At 39.2% G+C, this 25,592-nt stretch overlaps 1 protein-coding gene across 1 annotated transcript in view; it reads left to right on the top strand.

The window, feature by feature from the left end:
- TRIO (trio Rho guanine nucleotide exchange factor) overlaps window positions 1-25,592 on the top strand; it is a 247,376-nt gene that overhangs the window by 195,620 nt on the left and 26,164 nt on the right. Inside the window, exons 35-37 of the mRNA XM_086468999.1 lie at window positions 18,272-18,564; window positions 20,060-20,230; window positions 24,226-24,321. Of these exons, the coding sequence (XP_086325125.1) occupies window positions 18,272-18,564; window positions 20,060-20,230; window positions 24,226-24,321 (560 nt within the window). The remainder of the gene's footprint in view (window positions 1-18,271; window positions 18,565-20,059; window positions 20,231-24,225; window positions 24,322-25,592) is intronic.

The following is a 25,592-nucleotide window of genomic DNA, read 5'->3' on the forward strand; positions in this document are numbered from 1 at the left end:
ATTGGTGTTACAATGTCAGTCTGTGCAGTTTAAAAGCAAAACAAAACCAACCCCAAACCAGTTTTATGTATAAATTTTGCTGTGTTTTAGTCGGAAGCTTTCTTACATGTGGAAGTCAGTATTTCAAAGCTGTATAACTTCGCTAACTTTGTAAACGTTAAAGACATGAGAGTTTAACTACAATAGCAATGGCTGGATATTCTTTAGTATGCCTGATGTGCGTGGGAACTGTTGGGGAGTAGAGGAAAGGGATTGTTTCATTTATTTTTTTTCTTACTCAACTAGAAACTAGAATCATTTTCAGATGTTCTACAATTTCATGAAGAATAAACTAGCCTTAGTGGAAGTCTCACCATAGGTGGCAAACTGTAAAGATTCAGTTATCCTGAAGAAAGAGGGGTTTTTCTTCTGGTTTGTTGGTTTTGGTTGTTTGGTTTTTTTTTTTTTTTTACACACCACTCAAGCACTTAGGAATTCAGTGTCATTTGAAGGTCGTCTTGGGTCAGAAGAAAAATATTCAGGAATCAGAATTAATGGTTTCAGTGCAGGAGGCTATGAAGGAGAAACTAATTCAGAATTTAGGGTGTCTTTCCTTAGAAACACAAAGAAAGCAAAACTGTAGTCTCAGGTGGAGGGTGAATACAGAATACAGCTCTTCAGTAGTGCAAACAGGATAACGTGTGTGTACCCAACTTGTGTTCCAGTGCTAATGATAAGCTGCCTTTGACTCCGGGACCTTATAAGCTATCAGCTCCACATAAATTTCCTATTTATCCTTGCATTACATGTATTTGTTTGTGCTATTATCATTGGCAACTCCCTCGCTGCTTTATTTTCTTCTTTCCCACTACATGCTTGTGTATTTTACAGTACTGTTTCTTCAGTCTCATTTTAGGGCTCTTTTCATGACAATATGATGAAAGTATTTCATTTCTGTTTTTACAGAAACTTAATCCTTGCTTTGGCTTCATAGCTGTTTATCTATCTAGTGAATGTAGGTTTTTGTATGTCCTTTAAAATTAGATGATGAGTTCTTCAGGGAAGAAACCAAACATGTTTTCTAAGTTTGTAAAGTGTTTAGCTAAAAAAAAAAAAAGCAACGCAACCATAAATGAGTATTTATGGACAAATACTTGTGTGGCATGCTAGGTGAAGAATGCATAGATTACCAAAAAAAAAATTACATGCAGTTTCAGTTTACTGAACAGGAAAGCAGCTTGATGAACCAGAAATTTGTCTTGCAGTATATCGGTTTAGAGGTGAAAAGATTTGAAATGCAATTTAAACCAGGGCAATATCTTAAATTTATTTGTCAAAAGGTGTGGATTTTCTAGTGTTCGGATGTTTGGTTTTTTTTTTCCACAAGCAGGGCTCGAGAGAAGATGGAGATAAGGGCAGAATCTGTTTTGGTACAGATTTTGTTAAGGAACATGGAAGTTCCAGGGCAAGTGCTGTGTGGTTTAGCTGACCAGAAAATGTCTGTCTTTTTTGTATTTATGGCTTTAGCCAAAGCATTAAAACCTAACTGTGCTGTAAAATCAAAAGGAGTGTTACAGGTTGGTTTTCTGTGTTCCAGTTAATATTACTACCTCTACTACTACCTTTGTGGAGGTACTAGACTGCATCTTTTCTGAAGGCTGAGAGGAAAAATAGCTGGTTTGCTGTATTTATAAGATCATCTTGAGCCTCAATTAGGGTAGTTACGGTAGAGTGTAATCTGCTGCATCTGGCTATTCCCACATGTGAATTTAAAGACTGGAACTGTGCTCAGTGAGTCAGAGGAGAGCATCCCTAGAAGAGCGGAGCTGCTCTGACAGCAGGGCAGGGGCTAAACCAGACTGAGAAGATAACAGCGACTTCCTCAATCTGATGGCATTGCTTGTAATGTTACCTGCGTGAACATCTTCGGGAGAAGCTGTAGCACATCCCTGGGGTGCGGGCGAGTAGGTTATTTGTAAGCTGTGGGTATCGGCACAGCTGACTCCTCACCATGCCAAACAGGATTAAACAGATTGACACTCTGGGATCGCTTCACTCAGTAAATCCTACCTGCTGCAGCAATGGGCAGCCGAGTGGCTGTAAATACTGGATTCTGGATTTAGGTACAAATATGTGCAATGGAGATATAATGGGCTGGGGGAGGAGGGTGGGTTGGTTAGTTGGAGGTTGTTTTCAAATCATAGGACTTTAGTAGGATGCTTTCTTTTCTCCTTCTCTGTCTGCCTCTACTCTCCCCTCCCGCTGACCCCAGTCAAAAAAATGCAGAGTATGACTGAAAGGACGTATATGGGAAAAGAAGCAGTTACAGCATGAATCTCTGCTCTGTAGGCTACTGGGATGCTGTACAGTAAGCTTTTTCAGAAAAAGCATGTAAAACGCATGTGCTACTTTTTTTTTTTAGCTGAACTGTGGAAGTGAAAAATGGTAAATAACTCTTGCTCTGTAAAATGTTATTAATGATAGTAATTTGTTTTAAGAGTTCAGCAGAAATTTTCTTAGAATGTTCCTGCTAAACCAAAAAAAATCACAGATTGGTTAATGACTATCATTTCTGTTAAATTATTGTTGAGAAGTAATGTTTTGGGGAATAGCGTTTGACAAGAAAGAGCAGCTGGGAAAGAAGCTGGTCTGTATGAAATTAATTTAGAGACATCATTGATTCTAAAATGTAGTATGGAGGAAAGCTGTGCTGTTTCAGTCTTAACTGGGTGAGCACAGAGGTAAGGCTAGGGATGTTCATGTTAAACTCAGTTATTGTTGGCTCTTCTCCCCTTCCTCTTTTATAATTTTAACAGGAAACAGTACTTGTCCTTGGCATTTGGACTGTTGCAGAACAAGTTCGATTCTCATATGTAACAGTCTGAAATGTCTGCAAGACAAAACAGTGCTAACCTTCGGTGTCTAGAGCTGATGCCCTGTGGGGATGCCTCCTTTTCAGATGCAAGTTGTTTGCGGATAGGTTCAAGTCTGACATACCTGTTGCTGTATGCATATACTTAAAATAAGCAGCAAAAGGCAAGTTATAATCTGTGTTATTTGATAGCATCCAGACTGCTGTTACGATGGACTGAGAGGAAAGGGAGGATGGTAAAAGGTTTGCAAACATGAAATCAAGGATGTAATGGAAAGTAATCTTATAGGGGACATCTGAAGATAGGTCACATGTTAGTGGAATGGTAGTAATTCTCAGTAGTTCCTCAAAAGATAACGAGGCCTTGGAGTACCAGCCAGAGGGACTTAATGTTGGCAGGCTATAGTCTCTGATCATGCAAATAGAGCTGTGTTAGAAAGCTGCTCCGTACACCCCAGTGCTGCACAGTCACTTCCTAAAACAGCAATTATTCCAATTTTTTAGAAGTAAACAAGTACAGAGTGTCTTGGAGGGAGGTGGGGGTGAAAGGCGACAATTGCAAATAATAATTGATTGGCAGAATGCTTTGCACCAAAATATTTTACAGCAAGTGCTCACCCAGAGCTGTGACTACCTAGGTCAGCTGGAGGTCTGTTAGCAGCACAGCAAGAGTCTTTTTCCCTTTCTGTTGCTTTGCATTCTCGTCTTCACTGGAGCTCATTTGCTTAATTTCTGCTCTTGTTGCTGCAGTGGTAAGCTGGGCTCGTATCTATCTGGTTTTTACTTCTAAAGAATTTTTAGAAAACATGTTTTCTAAAGTGCTGGGTGTAGTCAATCCCAATCAGCGAGATGCTTTCCATTATTACTATAAATTAAGGTCGTAGACATGTATGAAGTCTTGTTTGGCAAGCATACATGGTTTCACAAACATTCTTCATTGTTCTCTCTCTCTGTCTTAAAAACAGATGTCCATGTGTACAGAGAGTGTTGTAAGGAGGCTCAATAGCCTTTCCTTTCATAACAGGGGAACAAAGATTACTTGCATGCCTCAGTATAACTGTAGCTATGCCACCTCTTGAACTGGAAGGAACAGAAATTGTATCTGTAGTATTTCTGGCCACTGCAAACTTAAAACTGGCAATTTGGGATTTAGGCTGAATACTCAGAATGTACTCTAGTGCATGATTTTACTCATAGAAGACTTTAACTGAGGCTTCAACTTTGCTGAAAGAATTTTTAAGGAATTAAAAAGTTTGGTTCATTCTTCATTAAAATGTTAGCATATATGTGCATTTAATAATTACATACTCCTGTGTAATTAAATGATGTGAGTTTTTTCCCCACTTGTTCTTGAAGTCTGAAGGAAAAAAATGCATTCAGATTTAGGGAGAAAGAAAATAGTCTTTGAACAATGAATTGGCAAGAAACTACTAAATAATAAATAAGTATTGTATTTTTGCCTTTGTCTGACATCAGTTGGAGAAAGCAGTGGTGATGGTAGGAGGAAACCAATTCTCATGATAATTCCACCCATTCCTGTAACTTAAAAATGCTCTGCATTTGAGACAAGTGTGGATAAATAACAAAGTTGTTTATGGTTATTTGGCTGGAGTGAGTGTTGAGTAGTTTCAGTCCGGAACTGAACGTTGGAAATAATAACATCTTTTTTCAGTTACCTCATGAGCTAGAAGAAACAATAGGATGTATATGTTTCAGTCCCTAAGTGGGTCATGTGAGTCTGTATTTCACTTGGGAAATTTGAGAGGCAAATCTCATGGATAAAATCCAGGGAATAAATCTACAAAACCAAAATTTATCCTGAAGTTATTAACCATGTGGCAGCTGGGTTTTGGACGAGGAAAGGTGATTGTAGGAGTAGAGAGAGTTCTCATTTGGCTTTGAAGAAATACATTTATTATATGTGAAATAATTTTTAATATTGCTTAAAAGAATTATAGGAATCACACTAGCTTTCTTTTTCCTCTTTCACAACATTTTATGGTATATCAAGCCTCAGAAATAATTCATCTTTAAAACAGGATGCTTTTACTATAGAGTAATTGTTAGCAAATGATGTCCAAGAGAGGATAAGAGGTCTCTGAGGACTGGACTCAGAGGATGCGGTGGGAGAGTCCAGTATTACTAATGGGTTGGTGTAATTCTTGGCATAGATCCACCTCTACACTTTGAAAGTCTATTCTTTTAGAATACAGATGGAAGCTGTTAAATATGTGCTCTGTGTGCTTTTCCATCTCTGTGAAGAGCGTACAACAAAAATCCTCCCGAAACTGAGCTCATGTATCAGCTATATAGTTACATATGCAAAGATAACTACTTTCCTGACCTCTATGTCCTTCCTCACTGTTCTTGCAACACGGCTTTTTCGAATCTTTAGGCTGCAGGACTTGCAAGAGTTAGCTGAAGGTACTGTTTCATGGTTAGTAAAAACTGAACTACATGTCAGGTACTGCTGGCTTATTTACCCTTCACTTGCGCATGTGATCCAGCTGCTTCTCTTGCATCCAACACTGACATCATGCACGCAGCCAGACCAGGGAATTGAGCCGGCAGAAAATGTTATACCCCTCCCTCCCAACCTCCCCAAAAATAAAAGTTTTCAGGAGTAGGAGCATATGCAAGAGAGATACTGCTGTCCTTTCATAACTGCCATCCCTACTCATGAACCTGAAGTTTTGAGGTTCATATTTTTTGCTCTGAGTGCATTGATAAGATCCATAGTTACCCATATTTTCGTCTGAACTACTCCTAATTTTTGTCTCCTATAATTTGAATATGTCTTTCAGTCACTTGAAAATGCCCTGTTTTCACTCATGTAGCTCTCAGGCAGGTTACTTGCTTTGTGAAATAAGCCTAGACCGAGCAGCAGTGCAGATCAGATGTACGTATGGAGTTAGCCCCAGGCAGCCTTCTGCCTCTAATCCTTGGAAGTCTGCTCCATCCACTGCAGTACTTTCCGCTCTGACCTTGTGTAAGTACTGCATGAAAACAGAGCAATTTAAAATGGGTCTGGTAGCCCCAGCTCCTTCTCAAACCAGCTACTCAGCTCCTAGTTTTAGAGGTTTTTTTGAAAGATGTAGAAGGAAAATGTATGCTCTTCTAAGGGAAATATAGTTAGGTTTATAATTCAGCCTTCCTGTAATAAGGACTTGCGACTCCAGTTTTGTAATACAAAAAAAGCATTTATGTGTAAGAATTTCTGGATTTTGCCAAGGTGACTGTATTCCTGTTTATCACTAGTGAAGCATATTCAAAATGTTAAGTAGCGAAGAACTTCTAGACTTAGCTTCAGAAAGATTATGGGAACATGAGTAGTCAATACCAAGAAGGCTTTCTGGAGAGAGACACACACCAGAAGGAATACTGATAAAACTTGGAATAGAAGGATGGAGTTTGATTTCGTACCAGGAAAAATGTGGCTGCCTATCTACTTCGTGTCGCATTTCTTGGAGAATAGCTGTAACTAATCATCCGATGCACACAGTTTTGTATCATGGTCAAAAGTCTTTATTGAATGGATGGGCTTAAACTGAGCAAAGCAGAACCACTTCAACTCGTATTTCAACTTAATTTCCCTTTTGCTATAGTACAGCTGTATTTTAAACAAATTGCTTCAGTGAGGCAGCAGCATAAGAACGAGCTATCACCTTACACAATGAAAGTTTCCTCTAGGTGCTCACTGCGAGACTAGTAGTGAACAATGCGTTCATAATCTACCTTTGAACGAGGCTACAGGCAGCTGTAACAATCCATTGAAGTTGCTCATCTAGGCTTGCGCTGACTCTCCTTTCATGGAGGTAATGAGAAGAACAGAATGTAGGTGGTGGAAGTATATTCCACCCTGCTTTGAAAAGACGACGTCAGTGATGTTAATAATCCTTCCCTGTAAAGGTTGATTTTCCTCACAGAGAATAGTAAAGTATGTTTATTAAACTACTTAGATTTTGTTGTTGTTGTTTCCTTGCATTTGAACATGGGATTGGACACCTCCAGTCAATTTTGTTGAATGAGTCGTTGAAAAAAAAAAAAAACCACCACCCGACATATCAACAACATGGTATAGTTTGCCCTAAGAAGAGAGTGTCATAGAGATCAGCTGTCTAGATAGATTGAATGAAATGTTGGGGACTCGACGGAAAGAAGGAATGGGTTTTTTCAATAGAAAAAGGAATAGAAGTTAATTAAATTTCTTGTCTTGTTTCATCCAGATAGCTTAAATTCAGGGGCCAAATAAGTTTACGGTTGAGTCTAGGTGATTTACTGTAGCAGTAATTATTGTTGTGTAGAAGTTGTTATTGATACAGATTTCCACCCCACCCCCCCCCACCCCCCCCACCCCCCCCCCGGCTTCATGTCTAATTAAATAATGCAAATTCTACCTTACTGTCTTTCAGAAGAAGTTTGTTTGCTCTTTTTCTTTCCCTTTTTGTTTCCTTTTGATTCCTATGTCCAAACCAGTTTTGGACAGCTCTCCCATGATCCTATCACATCATTTTCCTGTGGCCACTGAGGTAATACTAGACGGATGAAAGCTGGGGAATGATTAGAGGAATCAAAATTTAAATGACTGGGTGGACAAGGATGACATTACCTTCCTTCTGAGCCTTTATTGGGAATAATTGAAGGAAAGAAAAACAACTGAAAAGCTGTGTGGCAAAATCTGGCGCTTTTTTTGGTGTGTTGTGCGAGCTTGATCATGCCAAAGGAAGTTCAGCAGTGCCTGTGTTATTCCTGAAGAGACTGTAATCAAGTTAGTGAACATGGCGATGATGGGTTCTGGTTTTAGTATTTAATGTATTTAAATTGCACATTGAGATGAAATGTCACATCTTCCATTAATTTATAGTTTGTTTGTTTGAAGATACGTCTTTACAAAGGAGTTATCTTTCCCCTTTTAACTCAATCTTTATTCAAGATTGATGAATTTGTGGAGGAGTATCTTCCACTTTTCTAAGCTCTTAACATACTTCATCATGAAAAGACATCTCTGCAGCAGTTTGGCATTATGACTTTCAATAGCCATCCACTAGTCAACCTTGACTGTGAGTCTGGATGAAAAAACCTTACATTTCCAGTGTGACTGACCTTTATTAAAATCGTCTGTGCTCTCACTGCATTGCTCAGATTACAATTCCTTCTGAAGAGAAAAAGTTTAAAACCAGTTCAGTTTCCAATCACTGTCATCTAAATCTGCTCTTGATAATGCAGTTATTGAGGTGGGACTGAACTTGGAGGAAGTTGTCTGTCATCACCTACAGTCATCTAGTTATGTGGTGTGGAGGCTGAAAGCAGTGGCATGGCTGCAAGGCCTGACTGCTCATTAATACTCCAGGTAGTATGTACACTGAAAAGGTCAACATTTTACGACACAAAGCAATGTTAGTACAATTAGTTTCTATCACTATCACTAATATTAATTAATTGGATAAGGAGGAAACATTTTTTTCTGTTTAGGTCCTCCAAAATTCCTATTTTTGTCACTATTTCAGCCATTCCATCTTCCCTCCCAGTTCCTTTCTCCCTCACAATTACTTTCTTAATTTTTTTTTTTTGAGGGCTACAACAGTATAACACTGGGAAAGATAAAATTACCAAAGTTATTGTAATAGCCCCAAAGCTAAATGATATGAGTATATTATTATTATTAAGCTTATGGCAGAGTTCCTAACTTGAAATTGATGTGTTTGTACAGCTGTTGCTAAAGCTGTGGCTCTAGACAATCGCTAGTTGTTCTAATGAGCTCTTCTGCTTTGAATCAAGAGGATGGAGGGAAAGAAAAATAGACTGTTAAAATTGCTGTTGGATTAGTATGTGTATTTAGGGTAACATGTAACTGCAGTAGGTGAAGTGGAAACAAGTATTGTTTTAGTAAAAGCAGTCTAATAACTTGGGGATTTTAAACAAATAAAATTTGATAAACTCATTATCTCCTGTATCATTTGTTCCTGTAACTCAATGCCAGCACTTCGTACTGTCTCTATATTTATGAACTTTACTAATACACTTGAAGATATGCTTAGCAATTATTAGTAGTATCTACCCTTTGTGTTTCAAAGTATGTGTATTGATTTGTCATGTATTCTGTCAGGTTTACTACAGAATTTTTGGAGGTTTTCTCATGTGTTAGAACTTTTTAAGGTGTTTGGAAAAGAGAGAGAATAAAATACATCTACTTTCATCCCCTCCAGGCCACTGGTGTGTAAATACATGGCAGACATTATACTTGCTCAAATTTTTTCACACTTCTGGACAAAAGAAAAAAAATATGTCAGATCAGCATTTTATGCCAATTTTATGTATGAATGGTTTTTGTCTTCGTAATTATGAAGCTTGTTTTTATCACTTATGTAAGGTGGTGGAAGCTAATTTCCTCTCTGTCTGTGTTTATATTCTCAGTTTCGAAAGTGCACCAGTAGAACTGTGCATCCCCTACTTCCTTTTAAGATCAGACTGGCTTGAACTTTCTTGCAGTATCTTAGTTAATATGGAGCCTTTTTTGTTGGAGTAGTGGAGGATGTTTTAAATTCTGCATAGGGTAAATTCCTTCCATTGGGATGTTCTGTGTTGCTGAGCTTTTGCACAGGGAAGCATGACATGCATTGCTTTAAATAACATCTGGGACCGTGATTCTTCCTATGCAGTTTCTGCAGACTTGCTTCTCTCCCTCCCTTCACCCATGGCTTTCTCTGCTTTCAGCAGAGCTGAGGACTTGCTGAATGCATCTTTTTTTCCCCTTTCGTTGTCCTTTGTTATGGATATTGATAGGGATTTTTTGTTTCATATCTGTTCATAATCTTCCTCTTCTGGACTGATGCACACAGTCCATCAGATAAGCTGCTGTACTGTTTCAGACCTGTATTTCTAGGACTGGAGTTTATTTTTATCCATTTCTGAGGGGAAAAATTAGTTTGCAGCAAAAATTAAAGTAGCAGATGATAAAACCCTACAGCTCAGTAACAGATGAGCAGAAATTAATTGTGCAGTTGCCCCAATTAAAATCTGAAACTGCTTATCGCAGATCTTGTCAGTAGTGGTTCCCATTTGTAGTATGTGACATACAGCTCTCCACCAAGAGCAGAGCCGCATCTTTGCTGCTAACATCACGCAGCATGGCTCTTCAAAAGCAGGTTGCACACAGCATGCACGAGACAAATAGCTTGTCAACAGTCAGCAAAACTCTGTCTAGTGTCTTAAGTGCCAGCACTGCCTACAAGGCCCAAGCCCAAAGCTTCTGCCTTTACTCTTTTCCTTCTTTGGCTCAGACATCACTTTCCCCACCAGCTAGCTGCTTGGTGTTGTCAAAGGCGGGAAGTGCTGTGACTTGGAGCAGTTGGAAGGAAGCTAATTCTGCCGGCTCCTGCCGCTTCAGGAACCATGTTGTGCCCTCAACCAGCTTCTTGTGCTGAGATCTTAGCAGCAGTAGTGGGGAGCAGGCTCGAGGCAAGGGCTGTGTGCAGCTCTTCTACAATTCAGCCTATTGTGGAGGCAATGGCCCTGGGCCTGGAACACAGTTGTTCCTGAAATTCACCTCTCCTGTTGCATCTGTTCTTCTGGAGGGAGAAGTGGATGGACCATGCCTTCATCTGATCTTCCACTTCAGTTATCTGAAAGTAGTTGGACATTGCTGATGCTAAGTGTCTGGCAAAAATAGCGTATTAAGACTTTTAAAAATGTATATGACTCTGTAGTAAAGCTCCAAATCATCCACACTTTGAAAATGGATGATGTAGTTGAGACTTTGTGATACATCTCACTTGAGAAATTGATCTTAAAAGCTACTGTATTTAAAGGGAAACAAGGAAATTACATTGGTGCTGTGGGAAAACTTACTTTCTCATACCTAAAAGCAGTATTTCTCTTTCTTTCTCTGTTTGCACTGAGAAACTTGCACAACTAGTTAATGAAATAAAGGTGTCACCTTAATATTCTTAATTACATGGTGTGTGTCAGCCTCTATGAGGCAGTTGTTAGTATGTAACTTAAACTTGTCAGTGAAAATCTTGGGCTGTTGTAGGTCTGCAGAGCAAATGATGTTATGTGCTCCTTCATAGTGGTGTAAAATGATGTCATCTCTAAGGAGGCATGGGTGAAGTGCAAGAGATAAGTAGCTAACTGATGGCCCTAGTTGGCCCAAAGAAACTCACTGGAGATTGTGCACGAAAAGGAGAAAACTTTCCCTGAAAATTAGAACACGGGCTTCTGTTCATTAGCTCTTATGTAAAAGTGTGCAAGCCTCTGTGCAGTTAGTGGTTAGTAGACATACACACACACATCCCCCTTCTGAGGGGAGAAAATCATATTAAAATTATCAGGGCACTTGCTTTGGTCTGTAGAGAGGTAAGAGAGGGTGGCTCAGTGCATTGACATAGACTGACATCTTGGCTGAGAAACAGTGCTAAATGACATAAACCTGTCCTTGGCATGTTGTTCCGGGCACGTGGATGTAGCAGTCTTTAAATATGAGCAAACAGGTGGTCAAAAGAGTGGAGCTGAGATCAAGACATTGCCTGTTAAAATATAAGCTGCATACAGGGAAGCTGAGATTTAATCTATTAAAAGCTTGTGACTTTCACAAACTGTGAAGCTAAACTTCAGCAGTGTGAGTAACTTTTAATACTTCCTACTTGTGACACAAAATACATTTCTTTCCAGAAATAGGAGAGAATAACAGCTTATTGCAAACAATGAAATGCCCCACAAAGTCCACTCTCCCCTTCTGTAGTACTGCCTTGCGCTTGTAATAATATACGAGATTTAGGTTTGGGGGTTTATATCCCTGTGGTCTGAATTCCAGGGAGCACAAACAGAACTACTTCTGTTAACCTGGGAAGGTTTTTTCTGGCACAGTATCACGCCTTCTTCCTGCTTAAAAAAAAAACCCAACACCTTGTAAAAAAAATAAATAAATAAATAAAGGAAAAACAAGTGTGGATGCAAAACTGTCCAGCGGTTGTAAGGGGAGGATTTTTTCCATCTAAATTTTGTTGGTGTTTAGTTCCTAGATAGCGGTTGATGTGTTTACAGGTCTCTCTGTGTGCAAGCTGTAATGCATGTGAAATTATTTAAAAGTTTAAATGTAAAACCTTGATTTTACATTTACGGGATAGGAAGGCAGGAGAGGGTATTTAAAAAAAAAAAAAAAAAAAAAGGTGATAACGTAAGTTTATTAAATCCTTCAGGCACATGCCGCTAATTTTCTAACGCAAATGAACAGTATATTCTTTTTACCCTTAATCAGAGATTTTCTTCGTTCCTTTCTCTTGTGCTGTTTCAAATACAACCATTGGATTACTTTACTCAATTTCTGAAAGACCTTTGGAAGTTAAGATGACAGTGTCTGTCTTAGGTGGAAGATTGGGGGTTTTTAATTGCAGGCATGCTTGTAGGCAGCTTAGTATCTCATTAAGAGAAGCTGAAGAGTATCTAGCCTCAAGCTTAGAATTCCCTCTATCTGATAGTAACAGTCAGCTTTTTATGACTTGAAAGACTTAATTCTTGAATAGATTAAATCCAAGTGCTCTGGACTAGTGTCTGTATCAGTCAAAATTAATACAGATCACTCACTAATCAGGGAAGATATACAAAAGGAGATGTTCACACACTGAAAATACAACAAATTGTGTTGCAGCACAGTGTGTAACTTGAAATAAAAGGCAGGAAAGGTTTTCTGACCGGAGAGGAAGAGTGTGTTTGTTCCACTCCAAACACAAATGTGATTAAAGGATTTTCTTTTACGTATTGCGCACTAGCTTTCTGCATTTTGTGAATTTTTAAGAAACAAGTTTCTTGAAAATTACTGGACTATCTCTACATCATAAGTGAGACTCATGCTTCCCAAAGGGAGTTCCCCAAGGAAATTCCACATTTGCAAGCCTGGTTGCAAGTTGTCTTTAAGCTGCATTGTCTTTAAATGGTAACTGCTTTTATGGTGGCTTGTTAAAGTTGAAACACATCTAATGCCTTCTGATGTATTTTCCAGTATTGATTTACAAAAAATACACAGCGGGGCTAGTCTAAAGGGGATACCCAGCAGGAGAGAAATAAAGTTCCTTATAAAAGTATCTGAACTGTCTTGTACATGGCAGATTAATAGCTGCCTACTTCAAAAGCAGTTCCCAGTCAGAAACTCTGTGTGTGTTTGTCCACGAATAAAACAAGCCTTGCACTCTTTTTCAAGCTTTCCCCATCTCATCTAGTAACAAATGATGACTATGTATGCAGGCGAGGTTTTATGGGCTTTTGTCATTAGGTGTTGTAAACTATTTTTGCTTCCTCTGATGATACATTGACTTGGCTCTGATTGGGGCGTATTTGTAGGTAGGTAGGCTTGGGAGATCACTGAACTCTAGCTGTTTCCAATTTGCATATTAAACTTGCAAGTGCATCAGTGTAGACTGTGCTGTCTCTGTTTTGAACCAACAAGCAGCTCTCATCCCCAAATACTTGTAATGTACCTGCATCAAATTCTACTGATCAGCTGGTTAATTGCTCTGTGTGATGGGTTTTCTGGGCTTTTTCCATGGTGGATGGCAGGTCTGCAGTGGCAGTGTGACATGCCAGTCGGAGTTACTAGGTTTGTTTTGCTCCATTTTTCGGTCCTTGCCCCATCCCTGTTTCATAGTCCAGAGATGGTGAAATGTTCTTATTTTTGGTTTTGGAGCATTTTGGGTTTAGAGGTGTAGAACAGGCATGAGAGTCTGTTTGATTCCCTAGGTAAAGGAGTCAGGTTTTTGTAGCCTCCTGCATTCCTTGTAAATACTAAAACTCTTAAAAATGGCAATATGGAAATAGTTAATATGAAACAGAGCCTTTCAAGTCATCAACTAGCTTAACATGGCTGATTTATTTTTTAGAGGGGAAAAAACAGTTTATTAATCACAGATGTGCATGTTTCTAGTGTTAAGAAAGCTGGGACTAGAATGAGAATTCCCATTTCCCTTCCAGTTTCAAAAATTTGCCTGTTAGTTGGAGGTAACTTTATCTTCTAGTTTGAGGGGGTCAGAACCCATGCTGCCTGTCCTTTTTCTTTAGCTTAAAAAATATATTTATGGACTCTTAGTGAACTCTCTGACCTCACCACCAGAGCAACATATGTGGTTTTTACTTTGAGAGAAATGGCAGTTAAATGCCTTCTTTTCTTATCGTGGCTATGAATTATAAAACAAAGCCCATCCATTAGTTTTTTTTTAAAAATACTCCACTGAATTACAAAGCTGTCTCTACTTGAGCAAATAGCAATTTTTATTAGATTTGATGATTTCTTGTTGGATTGGTGTTGCTGTGTATGATTGTTACATTGTGGTGGTGTTTTTTTTTTTCTCAGAGATGGCCATCTGTTGCATTTATCTTTTTCTAAAAGGGAATCTGACACTCACTAGAAAGCTTACTGTACTTGAAACACAGTTGGGGTTAGCATACCCCAAATTTATTCCATCTGTTTTGTTTTCAAAAGTCCATGTTGTTCTTGGTTTAATTTTGAATACTCCCTTTTCCTCTTAGAATGTTTCAGTGATAAAATATTCTTGAGCAACCCTAGAAAAACAATTTGCTATGTAGTCATAAAGGAAACAAAGCCAATTTAGTGTAAACAGTCCCAAGCATGGTAATCAATCAAACCAAGTCTGTATCCCTAACTATATAGCTAGAAGTAGTATATAGTGATGGGATAGGGACAAATAAGATACACCCATGTGGCTCTTCCCATAGTGAAGGTGAAAGGTCTTTCTGTTTTCTTGAAAATGCCAGTATTGGATATTGATATTCCCTAATGCTTGGATCTGGCAATGCCTGTACATACATACATGAACTGGAGCACCTAGGTTTTTTCATGGCTGTGCTGTAGTATTGTAAATGGTCTCCTGAGGCAGTGGATAGGAGTAAGAATTGGAGAATCTGGACTCCTGTCAGCTGCGATGGGATGGGAAGGCGGATGGTATAGGGTCTTGCTGGGAAAATACTGGCATGGAGTATTTGTAGTGAGTATTAACGTTGACTTCTGAGGCTGTGGGGACGTTTTCTGCAAATTAAAGGAGGGGCGAAAAACCAGGTCTGATCTCTGAAGAATCTCTGAAGTGGGTTGGTATTCTGTTCATATTAACACTGGTGATGTTAAACCTCTTTTTTAACGCCTTTTTTTTAAATAAAATTTTGTATTTAAGCTGATGCTTTTATGGCAATGCAGTATTTTTATTCATTTTAAGCTTTTCCCTCTCCCCTGATGCTTTCATGCTTTAAAGAGTAAAGTGGACCAGTACTATCATTTTGGTGTACTACTTACGCTTTGTCCACTTTTATGATTCCCTGAAGCCCTAATAATACTTCAATAAGTACTTCATATTAAATCTTGCAGAAGATGAGAAGCAGTTACATGCTGCATGCCAAATGAAAACTAATGCTGTGTGGGAGGATATGGCTAAAGTATGTGCTGTGAAACACGTCTGGCTAACATTGTTTTGTCTCTTAGATCCTCTCCACTTGAGCAGAGTGTATGTATTTCTTCCTGCTCTCTTCCCTCCTCCTGCCCACAAACTCTTGGCCAACTTGAGTTAAGAGTAGGAGTGGTACAGCAAAAGTGCAGTCAGACAAAAATACTCGTCTCCCACAGATTCAGGGCCTCTGCATTGTACTACTTTGTTTTACAAGAACTTTGGGTTGATAAGTGTTGTCAAAAGGATGGGTGAGAATTTGAGGAGGTGGAGCATGGGTTATATAAAAAGAAAAATGAGTTTATTAACTGCAGGCATGTTTATGTAAATCTTACACAATCAGTTACTGCACCACGACGCTGCCTTTTTCTTAGGAAGGAGTAATTGTAAAGGAAAATAATGCAAGAGATACAAAAATACAAAACAGTCCATGGTGAACTTCCACAAAGGCTTAATTGCCCTTTTATTTTTTTTAATAAATGAATGTGCTCTTTTTTGTTTGTATGGAAGGAACATTATTGGGAAGAAAAATATATACAAATGAAAGAAAAACTTGGCTGAGTGATTATAACATCTTCAAGCCTGGGAGTCTTGAAAACAAAGCATTTAGTTTGTGCTTTAAGAAACTTGTTTACAAGAGCACCAGCACTGTTTTCTCCTCTTCTGTGTTCCAATACCAGAGTGGCAGAAGGTTATTTATTGAAATATCCATCAGCTGATGTTTACTATGATTTCTGAAATGCAGCATCTGATAAAAATGAAAGGATGCATGATACAATAAAGGTAGAATTGAGTTTAGTGAAAGAGCAGTCAAGCTAACTTCTTACAGAGGTTTAATAGGAGATTGTTTGGATTCCTGTGGAGAGCTTGCATATGGTTGCGAGTTTTGTTTGGAATTTTTTTAATAAGCAGACCACCTTTTTTTTTTTTTTTTTTTTTTTTTTTAAATAAAGTAAAAAATATGTCATGATGTGGATGCTGATGGCTGGTAAGCTTGCTTTTCTTATGTATGTGCTGAGGATCCTCAAGCAGTAATCCAGGGGCCTTGAGGGATACTCAGATTGCAAGTTGAAAACCGCTGTTAAAGATAATTAATTTCTTCCTTATGTTCCTGCTTCAACAAGAAAATAATGTGGTAATTATGTAGCACTGCTATCCCGAGATGTAGAGACAAAGCTGACTAGTGACTCTGCATCTGCTTTTTGGTAGTACCCATTACTTAAAGCCTTGAAACCAGGTTAATGGCATCATCAGAAGTCTCCTTACCAGTATGCGGCATAGCTACAGCTGTGGCTAGAAGATATTTCTTTAGATAGAGTCCTGATTCTAGATGACTTGCTTTAAAGTGTTAGCAACTAGCTTGTTGGTGTGAAAATATGCTCTATAAAGTTTTTTATCTTCTGTTTTACAGAAACATGATGAAAGTGGTGGTTAATATAAAGTATTATGTATGTGTTCATACAGTATAAGCCACAGGAGTTCTTGGTGTCAGAGCTGATGTATCTTAATGGTCACATGCTGTTTGGGTTCTGTTAGAGTGGAGAAAAATCTTGACAAACAGCCAGATGACAATTTTGGATTCCAAGGAAAGGATGCCCTTTTTGGAACAGCTTGAACAGTTTGAGAAATAAAAATTCCTAACTTATATTCACATTTTATGTCTCTGTTCCCATCTCAGTTCAAAGCCATAATTTGCCCTTAATACTCCATGGACAGAGCAGGCTGACATACTTGTGTGTAGCTCCAAGGCATTTGGGTGTTTACAGTGAAGTGTATTGCTACATCAGTGCAACTGTATTATTCTACAAAATTCAAACTACCTCTGGTCAGACTAGCAATACGCCTCTTATGGAACAGCTGCCAGAAGTGACCTGAACACCTGTGTCAAGCTTGAAGAGGGAACACAAGCACTGCATGTAATTCCCAGCAGTAGAAGCATTCAACAAAACATTATTTATGTCATCCTTGTATAAACTGTCTACAGAAGTGCACACGGGGGCGGGGGGGGGGGACACAGACGACACGGACAAAACCATATTTGACAACCTAGGAGAGTCTTGTTAATACCCTAGTGGTAAGTAATGCTCATAGGAGTGGTGTTACAAGAATGTGACCAAAATAAAAGTATGTTTTTAGGAGAATTGCTGGAGGAAAAGCATTGTGCTGCATGGGGAAAAGACAAATGTAGTCTCACAATAACTAACCACTGGGTCTTCATAAGCATACGGTCCAGTTCAAATGACAGGAGCGTTGGTGGAAAAGTAGAATTGACCTCATGCACATGTAACTACAGCTGGAGAAAAGCGTGTCATTTTTTTACTACAGAACTTCAGGCATTGTCATGCTGAGAAATACTGCTGCTCCTGAGATTTGAGCAAATGGGCTTTTAAATGTTGATGCTCTGTGTCTTTTTAAAAACCAAACAAAACAGCCAAAACTCAGAAGATTTAAGCAAAAGACAGATACTTAGCTGTTTTATGGATTCTTCATCCCCCTTTCCCAAGGGTGGGGGAAATACTTTCATTATTTATTTAACTGGAGCATTTGTAATAAAATTTGATGCTTGAAAAATAATTTACATAGCTCATTGAGGCAATTATTTTTACTCTTCATTCTGTGCTCCAAGCAGTATACGTTAAAAGATAAAACAAGCATATCCCTCCATAAAGTTAGATGACATGTGGAAAGTATAATCCACTATCAAATGAGTGTCAGGAGTGGTATGAATTATAATTGAGGCAGGAGCGACTTAATGAAGCTGTACTGTTCTAAGCATATAAATGGTGCTTATGTGTGGGTGGCCACGTGCAGCATGAACGCTGCACATTGTGGTGTCATTAAAGGCCAGGTTACTTCAAAATAATCTGGTCAATTTGTCCATAAATCCAATCTTTATATCCATTATTACACGTCATTTGCCTTGTTTCTCACTTAACAGCGTTTCAGCCTTAAAATGCTCCCCTCATTCTTTTTCCAGACTCCCTTTCAGTCTCCAGCAATGATGCCAGTCCTCCTGCTTCAGTAACATCACTTCAACCCCACATGATCGGCGCACAGAGCTCCCCGGGCCCCAAGCGCCCCGGCAACACTTTGAGAAAATGGCTTACCAGTCCCGTGAGGCGCCTTAGCAGTGGAAAAGCGGATGGGCACGTCAAAAAACTGGCCCACAAGCATAAGAAAAGTAGAGAGGTTCGTAAAAGTGCTGATGCAGGCTCTCAGAAGGACTCTGATGATAGCGCAGCAACCCCGCAAGACGAAACTGTTGAAGAGGTAAGTGTTCAGGGCAGTTTCCTGAGACTTGTTTTTATGTTTTTTGAAGAACTAAATGTTGTCTGGTGAAGGTTGTCTCCTCAATTGATTGTCCAGCAGTTGAGCAAAGTGGCATGTGCCACGTGCATTTCCTTTCCTTTTCTTGTTGATGGACCAGAGAGAATACAAGGAGAGCTTGCTTAACTGCTTAAAGCTGTATTTACACCTTAAGCAAGAGTTAGAGCACAGAAAAATTACTGGCCCTTCAAATCAAAAGGTAATTACTATCACTCAAATAATAAACATGGCAGTCTTCATTGGAGGGAAGGAAATTGGGAACTATTACAGATTTTGCCGCCAAGGTTATTTATTGAAGGTTTCCCTTCCTCCCACAAACATGTGCCCATCCTTCTAAGCGTGGAACTCATGTTTGAGCAAAGCCTGCCTCCAGTTAGGTGCAGACAGAGCCAAAATCTCTTCTGTTACAAACCTATGGTTCAGGCTGAAATGAATGACATCTCACTGCTTCCAAGGGCACAGCCACTTTCATGCTTTACAGTTATTCCTTTTTACCAGGTTGAATCTGACTAGCAGTTTTTGTAGTTATCGTACAGAAAAGTGGTCTCAGATGCCCAAGTATTTCTTTAGTACATATGTTTTTTCCTGCTCCCAGCATATTTTGCTGCAAGCTTGGAACATCAGTGAACTTACACAGTAAATGTAGGGGAAAAAAAGACTAGACTTGACAGCATGGTGAACTGGGCAATGTGGTTTGGGAAGGCATATTGGCCTCTGTCCTTTAATGTCAGGCTGTAGAGAGACACCCTCTGTGATGCAGTTGTAGCTTTGTTTTGGAAGTATCTGTTATTCTGCAGTTCTGTGAGTGAGGAAAAACCGGAGGCCAGTGCCTTCAAGTCAGGAAAAAACAATAACCATTTATGCTGTCTTTAAAGATAGTTAAATTAATCCTGTGAGATCAGTTACCATAAATTTTGGCTAGTTGAAATCATAGCTCCTTGGAAGGACTGTCTTTCAACACAACTATAGAAATTATAGAAGCAGTCTGCTCTCACTACTTTAAGGGGAGCAGGCAGAAAGGATAATTGACAAAATACTTTATGTTGTAATAGTTTGGTTTATATCCTTTAGAAGTGTTGCTATGATGGTTGGTACTTCAGATACAAAGTTCTTGAGTTTCTAAGTTAAAGGAATGTGGCTCTTTACAGAACTGAACTTGGAAAGCAAACATGGCTTTGATAACAATTTCCTGTAGTAAATTTCAAGATTCATGTCTTGTCTCAGTATCTCAATCCATCTGCTTTTACCAAACACTGAAAACTATCTTTGACATCAGCTTTCTTCTCCTGCACTGTGTTTGTGGGATCGTCTTGACTCGTTGGGAGAGAGGTGAATCTACAGAACAGACTTAAGACAAGCTTGTGATGACAAGCTTATGATAACAAACTTCATGCTGTTGAGGAGGTAACAGGGCTTGAATGTCCTGATTTTATTTCAGAGAGGTCGGAACGAGGGGCTGAGCAGTGGCACTCTCTCCAAGTCGTCCTCTTCAGGCATGCAGAGCTGCGGAGAGGAGGAAGGCGAAGAGGGAGCAGATGCTGTACCACTTCCTCCCCCAATGGCAATTCAGCAACACAGTCTTCTCCAGCCCGACTCGCAGGATGACAAGGTAGGAGCAGGAAGTGGGAAAGATTTCACATATTGAGATAACCTCTTTGCACAAATCTTTTTTCTGTTTCCAAAAGTCTCTGTAATCTATGTAATACAGCTTTATGGTAGACAGAAGTAATCACTATGCCACTTTAGACAACATTAAAAGAGTTTCCTGTGGAAAGAGTATGAATTAAATGTTTCTCTATTTCAAAAGCACAAGTGCAGAAATTTTTCTGCTAGCACTTTAAATGTGGAAATGGGACGCTTTGTGTGTTTCCAGGCCTATTTACATCTGTTTGATGCCATATTTAGTGATTCCAATGTAATCATTTTATAATGGTAACTTTGTGTACTGAGGTTAAAATACTATGTGCAAATAAAGTTTATCTGGAGAAATTAATAGTTGTACATAGCCTTTCTAGACCATAGGCTGTTCACCAAGCTCTAGTATTTTGAATAGCCTCAGTTCAGGGGGAAAAAAGTTTCTATGTATATGCCTTAACAGAAAGAGCTGTTCACATCAACTCTTAAGGGTTTTTTTTTTTCCTACTTGTTTTTTTTGCTTCTTTTTTTTGGGTGCTTAAGAAAAGGTGTGCCAAGAAGTTAATATCCAAATAAGGATAATAATCTGGCTGGTTTTTACAAACAAAGGCATGTTCAAATTGAGGGTAAAAATTTTGCATCAGTAATGAAATTCTGGATGGAGGTAGTAACTGCATGAAGGAGATCTTATTTGTTGTGCTGTTGATACATTGAGAGGGTTTATTTCAATTTTCAACCTGGATCAGACATTTAGGGAACCAAGTATCAAGCCTGGAATTAGAGGTTTTTAGAATGGAAACAGTCTGGACTTGTGCAGCAAATATGCACATTACTGTTTTCTTCCCATTTTGCTGCTTAAAATTTTTAAACTTTGTGATCTATAGCACTGAATATAGTTAATGAATTTTGTGGCTGGTTACTCACTATTCTCAGCAATGCAGATGTTGTTAACTTTAGCTGATCTTACTTGTTTCCGTGGTTTTCTTCTTTTTAAAAACACTGCCTTTCAGTGGGGATCTCACACCTGAAGCTATCATTTGTAGGATCAAAGTGGCTGGGCCCCATGCTCTAGGTGTATTTAATTCCTGCATGTTTTCTGAATTGAAATATGTGAGTTGGGGGGTTAATATATTGGGACATATTCTTGAAACAAAACAAGGAAAAAGAGGCTAGCCTTTAGACCCGAGAAAGTATTTTATTGCTAAAAAATAATAATCTCAATTTGAGGCTTAGAAATAGAATAAAAATAATGTTGGTGAAAATATGTTAAAGTTCTTGCTGATAAGCTGCCATATTTGCATGTCCCTTCAGTGATAGAAGAAAATTGATGTGCAAGTCTTATGAAAAATTCCCCAGAGAAAAATGGATTTTGCTTCTATAGTTTTCCTTACACAGCAAGAGCAGTTATGTGAAGGGATATGCTTGTAAGTTAGTGTCCGCTCACTTTTGTATTTCTGGTGCAGTCAGACCCTTACCACAGTAGTGTGAGAGGCCTTGAGTAGCTTTCAATCCCCAGTAAATTTTTCTTTCCCTTCTTAAGAGGTTAACATGCACCCCTGCAGTGAAAACATGTTGGCACAGTTTTTAAAATATCTTGAACTGCATTCTAGAAAAGACTTCTGAGAAGTTAAAATTTGGTAAAGTTAATATTATACCATATTTTTTTAAAAACGTGTAAAGTGAGTCTTCTGTGGTGCATCGTTTTTGTCCTACTGCGTGGTGGGAGGCAAAAAAGTCCCCTCATGTGGCAGCCTGGGAGGTTGTGCGTGCGTCCCTGAAATCCACACACCAAGACATACCACCATTTTCCAGTACCTAAAGCAAAGGCTTTACTGGAATGCCACAGTGAGAAGCCAGAGTAAGTTTTACCCAGGAGAAGTCAGTTGGCTCTATTGATGGAGTTACTGATTAATAAAAGGCTTGCAAACAAATTCCCAGTTGTCTGCCTTCTGGGTGGAGTCCTCCTTCACATTCCTGCCATGCTCAGTGGTTTCTTGGGTTGCTCAGTTCCTCTGGATCCCAAGGAATGTCTCCTCCTTTCCGTGACCTCAGAGGCTTGGCTTTCATCTGTGCCTCACTGCGAGCATTTCTTCCTCTCCGAGGCTCCTGGTCTACACTCTGCTAGAAACACCCTGCTCACTGGCTTTCTCCCTCCCTACCCAGCCTGCTGTGGGCTCCAGCAGCATCTCACACCTCTGTATGCTCAGTGGTGCTTTGCACCTTTCCTTGCTTTCTGGGCAAGGGCTGTATTCTGCTCCCAGAGTACATCATCAAGAAGGTCAGCAGGCAGACTTAATCTATGCAGCTCCTTCTTTTTCAAATAATGTGATATAACCACATGAACCGGAAACCAACCCGTTCTGAAGTTTTACCAACAGTCATGCCCCATATACTCCCACAGAGCAATAACAGAGAAGAGAGACCTTGACCAGAGTCTGATTCCAACATTGACAGTGTATTGTAAGGCTAAGCTGAGCTCCACATCCGAAGTGAAAACTGGCATACAAGCACAGCTTTGGAAAACCTCATCAACAGTCCGATGTCAGAAGCATACAATTGTCTAAAAGACATGCTAGCTGTGGGATTCCTCAGTTTTTGGTGTGCATGCTAACATCATGTGCTAGGCCGTGCTGATTTGTCTGACGTCATTAAACAACAGAATCATTTTCTCCCCTAAAAGCTCATCTGCACAGTATGCATTCTTCCATTCAGTAGAATCATTGCACACTTCATGGATTTGCATTTAATGGTAGTTTACAAGTTGTTTGCATTTAATTTTTGGATAAGCAGTATTAAAGTTTCAAGATCAGTTATGTGAATATGAAACTAATTATTTTTGCTTTTTGTTTTCTCTTTTTGTAAACTGATGCAGCATTATGTTGACTTGTGTTCTGTCTCTGCTTTGGCTCAGTTCCCATATCTTTCCATTTAAAGTTGTCTGTATTTCCTTTGCTTACCCAACCCTTGTTTTCCTTTCAGAATAAGGCAAATACAAGGCAAACTACCTAGAATCGGGGGGGGTGGGGGTGGTTGTTGTTCTTGTTTGGGTTTTTTTTTGTACTGACTTATGGGGAGCCTTGGTACACCCATGCTTGATTTGAGCGAACCTCTTGTGTTAAGTTATACGTGCCATTTCTTTGTCCAGTGTGGTGGAAACATTTGCAGGACAGCTTACCCTGTGCTACATGATGTTCACTGTGCTGTTTGTAATATGAAGTAAGGTTCATATTACCCCCTGTTTCCACTTTCCAGTTATTTAATGATAAATGTAATATGCAAACAACCCTGTTTGCAAATTACTGAGGCTGAACTTAATGGCCCTCTCCCAGAATCCTTTACTGTGAACACCTTTTACCTTCAGTTGTATCTATAAACTGGCATTTTATAGCTTATGAGGCCAGAGATCTTCTGTGCTCTACACATACCATTGGGGAAAATGGATGGCACAAGGAATGGTGAGCTCAATTTCCCCTCTGAATCTGGGAAATATACCCCAGCTCCTTTAGAAAAGTAAATGCCCCTGAGTTACTGGTGTATTTTTTCTTAGCTTAATGATACTTGCTCCTTTATTTCAAGTCGTCTTTGTTCCTGTTACTGTTCCACAGTTGTTGCTTTGTTTAACCAGCAATAAAATATGTTAACAAACTTTTTGTTGTCAATTGGGTCAGCTTAGGCAATTTTTGTAGCCATTTCTCAGGCATTATCATAATCAGCAAGATGAAGACTATTTCCCTGATTTCTATTGCATGCAGGAACAGGAATTTTTATCCCAGCATTTAACTTCTGTAGGGGTTACTTATAATTTCAAATTCCAGCTGCCCGAATTAGAGGGGATGAGTTTAGTGTGATAGTACAATGACAGTTACTGTTGGGTATCTTTGTCTGACAGAGAAGTGAAGGAAGTCTCTTGATCCCTAACCAAGTACCAGGCTAACTCTGGGATTCTCCTTCCTTTGTGTCATTGCACAGACCTCTTCTCGATTATTGGTGCGGCCCACCAGCTCCGAGACACCCAGTGCTGCAGAACTAGTCAGTGCAATCGAAGAACTCGTCAAAAGTAAAATGGTGAGGCTGACTGGCAGATGCCTCTGTTTAAAGAAGTTGTGTCTTCAAGTCCCGACTTCCTGTTCAAAGAAAAGCTACATGTGTTTGACTTGTAAAACTTGATGCCTGTTTCAAGTGTCACTTTCTGGGTTGCTGTACAGGTCATTTTGTACACTCTCTTTTGTAAAAGAACTTACCAAATAGGAAAATGGCTAAGCAGAGAAGCAAAAAGCAATGCAGAAGAGGGAGAGGAGGCGGCAGAAAATAGGTGTCCTCTTAGTAAAAAGAAAACGTTCCATTAGTAAAATGAATACAAAGGCCAAGGGTCTTGGCCTGATAGACCTTTACAAGAAGAATCCCAGAAACTATATTTATAGCAAATCTTGCAAGGTTCAACAGTAAAGCAAATAACCCTCACACAGAAAGGTTTATGCTATGTAGATGCTCTTTAGGCAACATGATAATGAAGAAATAAGTAAAAGAGTAAACCGATCATTTTGCATATTAGTGCCTCCTTTCTTGCTTGTTAGTGTTTGCTAACAAATTAAGTAGGAATAATTTGTGTCAGCTTTTTTAAGTTTCTGTGTTTTAAAGTTTCAGCATTTCTGAAGACAGAGTAGGGTGTATAAATAATTCCAGGAAGGCCCTCCTTCATATTCAAAATCCAGCTTCACCCAGTCCTGGAAAACCTAATCTAGCTGACTCTAGCAGGGTCAGATTGTGGTCTCAACGGGTCCCTCTGCAATTCTGTGATTCTCTCAAAACCTTTAAGTCTGACTTTTGCAACATAGACCCTCTCGGGCTTAGTAGAAATGCCGTTGTGAAAACTACAGACAATTGCAGCATGGCAGCCCCATGTTACCAGAGGTTGATATTTCCCAGGTTCATTCTAAATTTAAGCAGCTTTGAATTTCAGAATGAGAAATTTTAATTTCTATTTTATATTTCCTCATTCAGAATGACTTGCACTCACTTACATTACTGCATGAAATAATTACCGCACTCTCTTAGAATATTAACTTTGCTTTTTACTACTTATTCACCCTCCTGGTGCAAGAGAAGTTATCTATGGGAAAATTCAACAGAGTGTTTTGTAAATGGAAAGTTTAATAGCCCATGTGTCTTTCAGGCAGCCTAACAGTGGATGTAACTTAATGATCCATGCATGTAGTCCCTGGTGGAGATGTTCTCATTTCACAATTTTAGCTGAGGGTCAGCTTCCCCTGTTTTTTGAGCCAGTCATATCATTATTGGGTTTTTACTTTCATAGGGGAAGAAAAAAGATTACAGCT

This window comes from Leptosomus discolor, chromosome 8 (genome assembly GCF_034619465.1).
Source record: "Leptosomus discolor isolate bLepDis1 chromosome 8, bLepDis1.hap2, whole genome shotgun sequence".
Taxonomy (NCBI): Eukaryota; Metazoa; Chordata; class Aves; order Leptosomiformes; family Leptosomidae; genus Leptosomus; species Leptosomus discolor.